General features: G+C 30.8%; 1 protein-coding gene across 1 annotated transcript; it reads right to left on the bottom strand.

Annotated features, from left to right (window-relative positions):
* Positions 1-3,221: 3,221 nt before the first annotated feature.
* On the bottom strand, positions 3,222-7,873 carry LOC8278033. Its single transcript, XM_015727626.3, has 6 exons — positions 7,221-7,873; positions 7,051-7,128; positions 6,885-6,965; positions 5,362-5,516; positions 4,061-5,277; positions 3,222-3,635 (listed from the first exon to the last, which is right to left on the bottom strand). The coding sequence occupies exons 1-6, from the start codon at positions 7,629-7,631 to the stop codon at positions 3,523-3,525; spliced, it is 2,055 nt and encodes a 684-aa protein (XP_015583112.1). The 5' UTR covers positions 7,632-7,873; the 3' UTR covers positions 3,222-3,522.
* Between the last annotated feature and the right edge of the window lie 712 nt (positions 7,874-8,585).

Raw genomic sequence — 8,585 nt, 5'->3', positions numbered from 1 at the left:
TATACAAGGTTAAGGCACTTTCTTAATGTTCACTCTAGAGTCTAGCTAGACATATAAAAGTAATCTTCGATGAACTTTAATTAGTAGCTTGAAAAGCAAAACAGCATCTAAGATCAGTCCTCCCTCTTCTTCTTTTTCTTTAAGTCCTTTCTTTTATTAATAAGTTTATCTATTTCGGGTGTGTGTACCATAATAAATAGTACAGTAATTCATAGTTAAATATTTTATCCATGACAATATACAATATAAATTATCTATATATAGATATCAATCACAATCGAGATATACTCAAATATAAATACTAATTAGCTTATTTATTTATCCGCGTTTGTACATAAGTAGAGCCATAAATTTAGTATGGATAAGTAATCTTCATATTCGAAAGTGATTATTTGGCTTCCTTTAAAAGCAAAGGAAAACTAATTAAGTACTAATCATTTGTTAGTTCATGCTAGTAGTAGTAATTAATGTTAAAATAGACATAGAAGGTATCTTGCTCTTTAAATAAGGCTACAGTCTCTTGAGGGAACCCATAGAGGTGGGAAGGACGGCGCTCTTGATTTTTGTCTGCCGGCGGTGGGTTTCCCACTATGTTTAAGGATGGCCCCCTCACCACAGAAAGATTTACTAAACTAAAGTTCTTTATTTGTTAAGCCTCTAATTATCCATTTGTTTATAGATAGGTGCCCTAGCAATCATCAAATACTTGCAAGTGTGTGTCACATATTTGGTAATGATTATGAACAATTAAGTGAGTGATTACTACATTTGCCATGGCACTGGCAGAGTTAATTTCAAGAATCCATTAATTACTTGCATAGTAATTAACTAAAAAAAATGATGATTTAAAATAGAGTCTAATATGACAATATGTTAATTAACTAATTATATATTTAAAATATTTGTTACAGTTGTTTTATTATATAAATATTTAGGTTATACTTGCTAATGCTAATACTACTTCATGTTATATATCACATAAAATTAAATTAAATAAAAAAAAAAAACTTTTAAACATGTTCTAGTTTTAGTTTTTTGATTCGGTACAATTCAATATTAGTTCAATTTGATTCTCGATATGGACAATTAGTGAGACTCAGTACTATTAAAAATATCTTAAAATATTTTAATTTGAAAAATGATTAAATGGTCAATAAAAAAATTTTAGTTCGATTTTGATACAGTTCAAGATCTCCATACCAAATCCTAGATAAAAATATTTTTAAAAAAAGCATACAAAATAATTGTTTTTAAAATGCAAATTTGAAAAATCCGAGTCTATTAGAATTTAAATAAACAAATTTTAAATTCTTTAGCGATTTTATACTGCGAAAACTCAATTCAAACTGACATTTTAACATCCTTATTTAGAAAAATTAAGACACAAAATTTATCTATTACCTGATAAGCATAATTATCAAGACTTCTAACTTATACTTCCCCCTAATTGCTTCAGGATCTTGATGTTAAACTGAAGTTAGGTTTGCATGAATAAGATGATAAAATATATTTATGAAACTTGGATGGCTTGACTAGATGTTGCGTCGATTTTGCAAATTCCATGGAAACCCCTGGTAGCTTGGAAAAGGCAATCCTAATGATGATGGCGGTGGTTGATTAAGCAAAAGAATAGCAGGAGCCGCTCTCTTTATATGAACTCGAAACAAAGAAAACAAAAAGAGCAGCACAAAGTGTTGGCAGCAGAATTATAATAAACATGAGAATACACTAGCACATGAGATGCAATAAGTTATAGGGGCCAATTAGAGGAAGAGAGAGAATTTGCCTCTTTATTTATAGGACCTTCAAGAAAAAGGAAACCTAAGAGCGTATGATGTCTCAATTTGCCCTGAAAATCTTGATTATTTCTCCATAATTGAATCAAAGGCATTAACCATCTAAAGCAACCCCAAAAAAAGGAGAGGAAGAAAAAGTGCTTTAAATCTAATTAAAACGAACAATTTTTCTGGTCAATTATAGAAGCCAAGCAGAAATGTCTACTTCATATTGGGAACCCAAATAACACAAAGTAGACCAAGCTTGTGGGATAGAGGATCAAGTTTAGACATAGCAAATAAGCAATAGCAACCACTCATGGACCTTAAGTTTGCATATTTCAATTTCAGCAAAAGTTTTTGAGTTTTGAGTTCCTCACTCTCCTTTGTCAACCAAAACAAAAAGAGCAAAGATATAGAGGCCACAGTGGTTGACTGGAGTACATGAAAATGATTTCTTTTCCCTTGACTGCTCATCCGAAAGAAATTAGAATTATAAAGAAATATGACCAATTACGATTTACATCATCAACTTTGATATCCTTTGTTTGAGAATTCAATAGTCACTAAAAATTTTGATTCCGACTATATTTAAGTCTTTTTATTCTATTCATTATTAGTCAACTTAGTCAAAAAAAGACTTGATCTATAAAGAAAAAGTTCAAGGACCAACTTAGTATTATGCATTTAACTAAAAAGCAACTTTTAAAATTTTAAACTAATTTATTTCTAATAATTGAATAATACTTTTCCTTCGTTAATAAAAATTTTAGACATTTTAGAGAATATTTATACTTAATTAAGCTCGTACTAATATTTTTATATTTTAAGATATTTATGAGTTCGTATTTAATTTTCAATTATTTTAATAAGATATAAAATTATCATATACTTGCCAATTTATTATTTATAAATTTTCATTTACTATTGCTTCGTTAATTATTTTGATTTCTTAGAAAAACTATTAAAATGTATAAATTCTCTATTTTTTATTTAGATATATTATTTTATTAATTTGAAAGAAAAATAATATTAATATCAAACTAATTTTTTGTAATATTTCCAAACACTATGATTAAATTATGTTAAAAGAAAAATTGAAGGTAATTCTTTTTCATTAAAAACTGAAATTAAATTGTGCTACAATTAATTTTGATAATTAATATTAAATTTAAGAAACAACCTGAACTTTTTTTATATATACTAAATCACTTGACTGGATTGATGAACTGAAAAATCTAATAAAATGACATAAGCCCAGATGAAATCAAAACTCGGTTTCCCGTAAACTCAATTTTCAAACTATCAAAATCTAGGGAGGTTCAAGAAATATACATTAGAAATAGAAAACATTGGCATAGAAAATATATCCACAGAAAGAAGACAAGAGGTCTAGCGATCTGCCAGCTGCACGACTGACAACAGAACAATTTGGACAATGTCAAGTGTAATGTTAAAACTTTAGCACATTGATCAATGGTACAAAATGTTCATTCTCAGAACTGTCAAAAAACTTTACAAATTTCTTTGCTTTTTCATCATAAGTAAAATTCAATAAATACTTGATGATTGTATATGTAATTTCAATTTTGTAAGGGCAGATGCATCTGTAGAACCTATCAAACAATTTTCACCACCCTTCAACAACACAGGTAATATAACTTTATAAAGGTGGGCACTAGTTTAATATAATTTTACAGCGGACAGACGATCAAAATTTGGAGGGACGAGTGCAAAAAACTTTTCGTTATACCTTCATCTTGCGTTTGAACTTTTTAGATTTCCTTTTGAAAGGTATAGGATTCAACAAACGTTTTAACGGAAATAAAAGAGGTGTCTTCTGCTTCGACTTGGATTTCCCTGCATTTAATAAACAAGAGTTTGAGTTGTGTTGATCGGAATAGCAGAAAGAGAATAGAAAGCAATGTATCAGAAAAATGATTTTTGGAAAAAAAAAAAAAAAAAAGCAGCTAAAAGGAATTACATCCACAAGTGGAGTCTTGTAATTAGAACACAAATTTTCATCGCTTCTGAGCAAGGTATTGATAAGAAAAAGAACCCCACAAACAACTCCTAAATTACTAATTAATTGATGCAAAAAAACAATGTCCGAGCTCAATTATGAACTCAGATGAGATAACAAGCATATCTTGCATACTAGGATAAGACGAATTCTATAAAAACAAAACATTTTGTGATCTGAAATACTTTTTCGAGGATAGTGTACTTCAAATAATATTGGAAAAGCATGCAGTCAATTCTGCAAACACTGACTAAGCTGGTACCTGATATTGATGGGACAAAGGTTTGATGATTACTTTCAGTATCAGCTTCTTCATGCTTTTGACCCTGCATTTCCACATCCTTTAAGGGCACAACTTCTGCACCTAGAGAGTTGCCTTTAACTTCAAAATCATTGTCCCGACTAAGAGCCATTTCAGTATCTGCATCCTCATGCTCGTGCTCTTCCTTTGCCACCTCCTCTGAGATGTCTAGATTTGTATCTCCATGTTCTTGCTCTTCCATAGCCACCTCCTCCAAAATCTCCTGATTTTTAACTAAAGAGACAACATTATCATTCACTTCACCAGAGGTGAGTACAAATGGAACAGAATCTACATGCGTAATAGCAGCATCTCGAAATTCCCTAAGCTGTTTTCTGCCAGATGCATTTTCAGTTCCATGTGCATCTTCCTGATCTTCTGTACCTGTCTTTTCTATGTTGTTTTCCATGACAGCATTCTGTGTACCCAATACTGCATGTGAATTCATAGACTTTAAAATCTGAGACTCGAGAAAATTAGTACTCTCAGATAAAATATCTGTTGTGGTATCAGCAACACAAGCATCAGTTAACCCATTTTCTGCAGCAGGTGTCTGAAGTATTGCATCTTCATTTGCTAACACAGTATTTAAATCACTATTTATAAGATCTTGTAATTGCAAATCATGCTTTTGAGATACAACCAAAGGAAGTACTGCATCTGAGACATTCGAATTTTTTGGCTTTTCCTTGGTGGCATTTGTAGGGGCTCTAATTTCCTCGGAGCTGGTTGAAGTTGTTGCAGCATCTCTTGGCATAGCTTGGGAACTTCCATGATCAAGGGTCTGACCCTTTAACAGAAAATTGCACATTGATTTGCAATCTGTTACAGGAAGAAGATCATGTCCACCAAGTTTTTCAGATGCTCCAGTTGCTGTAACTGGTACCTCAACTGCCTTGGCAGGAGTCAAAAAGTTTGCACCATGTGATGAGATGCTGTCAATAACTGAAGCAAAGTCAATGGCTTTAACAGAATTGGATACTTTGTTGGTGGCAGAAAAAGATTTTGCAATATCCTCCAGCTGTAAATCCCATTCACCACTGGAGATTGGATCCCATTTAAGCCAGTCTATAGACAAAGGTTCTTTGGAGTCAGATTTTTCATCCAATGATATTGGTTCAACTCTTATAGTCTCCTTGTAGAAGTGCTTTTTCCTCAAGGCATTAGCTACTAGATTCCTGCAAGACAGTTGCAGAAACTACTAACATTAGTTCAGCATACTTGGAGAACTGAAGATTTTGGCTATAAGCAATTTCTTATACCTACAGTTCTTCGAAATAGCTTCTTTAGCTCGCTCCATAGAGAGCCCAAGTAAAGATGATAAGTTCGCAACATCATATGGCCCTCTGAGTTCATTTACAGAAGGAGCAGCACTTGAGATAATGAGATTCCTTCCTCGAGTCCAATCCACCAGTAACTAGAAGTCATATAAAGTGTTGCTCAGAAGAATGCAGAATATGCATTCATAATTCAGTAGAGGTGAAAAATAGATCAGCAAAATGATACAAAGAAAATCATCTTTGTATCTGCAAGATGTACTCTGCTAGACCAAGGTAACTATTTGGATCTGTATCACTTAATTCAAAAGCACAATTAACAATCATTCACTTCCAGAAAACCAAGGTTAGGAGCATTGACTTGATAAGTGGATATTTCAACTTCATGAAGAATTACAAAATAATAGGATAATTAATCCCCCCTCCCCAAGGACAATGCCTAAGGAGGACAAACCATAGGAAATGGCTTTCAAAATAGCCATTACTCGTCTAAATGAAGTTGTGAGCATCTAGTTGACAGTGAAGAAATTTCCTACTCCACACCTTCAAAATATAAGCTTTTGCTTTCCCATAATTTCATTAATACAAAATAAAATGTATCAAATGTAAAAAGAATAAAAATGAAAACAGCATCTTTAAAGCCTTCCAAAAATGCAATTACTATCACAACATACATATTAATGGTTGGAAAGCCTATTAAAATGTTGAATTCTTTATATAGTAAAACCTCTTTATAGTGATACTCTGTATAGGAATAACCTCTACATAATAATAAAAAATTACGGTTCCAATTTGTGCCAGCTATAAATAGGAATAAACTCTCTATTGTAATAAGTTATAAATTTTTTAACTCCCGTCTTAAGAAAATATTCCTCTATATAGTAATATCTGTATATATAATTTTAAAAAATATATGTTATGTTACGTTTGTTTCACTGTAATATTATTTTGTCTCATCAATTTTATTCGTATAATATGACAAGATATTAACATATCTTATTTCTAGTTTATATCATTTTATCTACAAGACTAAATATTAAATCCAAAGAAAAATTTTAGTACTCAAACCTCCATTAAGTTAGAACCTCATCATAGTCATAAAATTTATTTGATCCCAAGTGTATGACTACAGAGATATTTTACTGTATATATACTTGGTTGTGAACTGCTCTTCTTGGGCTTAAAATTTTAAGAATTAATAAAGATTCATTTAAATTTTATTCGGTCCTAAGTGTATAACTATAGAAAGGTTTTACTGTAGTCAATTCTCATATTTCAAAAGGTCATGATTGGTACTTGCTCGAATTCAATCCTTTCAACTTACATTTTGAAAGAAACGAAATCATGCAAAAAAAATGACATGATTTTGGAAGAATTAAATCCCTGAAAATAACTTATTCTAAACAGAGCCTCTATGAATTAAACACATCTACCATAACACTAAACAAAACACACAATTTCATAAAGCTAACAGATAAAATCAATTCAATTACATATTCATTTCTCACCTTAGCATTTGATATCATTTGCCTCCTAACTTGAACATCCACAATAAGATCAGAATACGTAATTTCAAAATGAACTCCACGCTGCTTATCAAAAAAAGATTAAAACCAATCAACAAAAAAATCAAAACCACCAAAATAATAACACACACAAACGCACAAAACAAACCTCCATAGCAGCTTTAACCATATGCAACTTCAACCTAAACGGTAACTTCTCCGAGAAATCAATCGTAATTATATCCACCTACACAGCAAGCCAATAAATTTTATTTAAAAAAAGAAAAAAAGAAAACGAAACAATTTTTAAATTTAAAAAGTCCTAATTAATCACATTACCTCAGATTTCTCACACGCGTAATCAAAGGCTAATTGATTAAGAGGCCTAACAGCAACCAAATCATAACTCTTTAAAATCATATTTCCACGATTAAGCACGTGACTTTGAGCTGGACTATCTACACACACCGTCAAACGCGTGTACTGACGGAAAGGGGAGGCGCGTGGGACATTGAGGAGGTCGCGGTGGAGATTGACGGAGGAACAGAGAGAAGGGGCGATATTGAGGAGAGTGGAAAGAGAAAACGGAGTAATACAGCACCGGTCGTGATCGGACATTATGCCTTTGATCGTACGATTATAAGCGATTCCTGTGTAGCCTAACTCCATTGCTTTGATTACTAGTTTAATTCGTTTTGTTTTTGATGATTGAAAGGTTTCATATGGTACGTTGAGATCAAAAAACCCCATGATTTTTTGAGAGAGAGAGCCACAGAGGGAGAGTTCTCTTTTTGAGGGGTTTGATTTTGAATGTTGGGTTTTTCTAGGGTTTAACAGGTTGAGTCCGAACGTCGTCGTTTTTATTATCGAGTATTCTAATTTTATATTTTCTTTGAACCTGAAGATCTTAACCGCCTACAAGTTGGGGAAATTTTGAGGTAAGAGGACAAAAAACTGTTGTCGTTTGAGTTTAGTTTCAAATCTAACTACCCTTATAAATTTGAAATTAAAGATGCCAAAACGATCTCCCAAGCTGGGAGTACTAGGAAGAGAAGTGTGAGAACTTTCTTTTCTATCTTTCTTTTCCTCTTTCTCAAGCAATTTTACTAAATTACTATTTAGTACCTAAATTATTAGAATACATATTTTAAATTTTTTAGCTCTATTTTCTTAATTTTTAATTGGTACGGCGTCTTTTGTTGAAATTATAAAATTCCATCACATTTTATAATAATCGCTTATAGCTATAAAAAGATTCAAATATAAAATTACTTCTGAATATATTATGTTCAATAATAAATATATTTTAACTTGTATTATTATATGGTTTGTGATGAAATTAACTAAAATCATATATTAATAACAATAAAAAATTTCTCATATGTAACAGTAATATATGATTCTAAAAGCTTTGGTGATATAAATTTATAACTAATTTAGTAATTCACAAAATTTATGATAGGGTAAATGTCTAATAATAAAATATATTATTACAATTAGAAGAAAAATTGATGTTATTTTCTTAGAAATGTATATATATTATGATAGGGTAAATGTCTAATAATAAAATATATTATTACAATTAGAAGAAAAATTGATGTTATTTTCTTAGAAATGTATATATATATATATATATATATATATATATATATATATTGTCAGTAATTATTAAAAATATATAAAGATATATTTAGAAATAAAAAA

Source organism: Ricinus communis, chromosome 8, assembly GCF_019578655.1.
Source record: "Ricinus communis isolate WT05 ecotype wild-type chromosome 8, ASM1957865v1, whole genome shotgun sequence".
NCBI lineage: Eukaryota > Viridiplantae > Streptophyta > Magnoliopsida > Malpighiales > Euphorbiaceae > Ricinus > Ricinus communis.
Note: the sequence above shows the minus strand (reverse complement) of the source record. Positions and strands in the feature narration are given on the sequence as shown.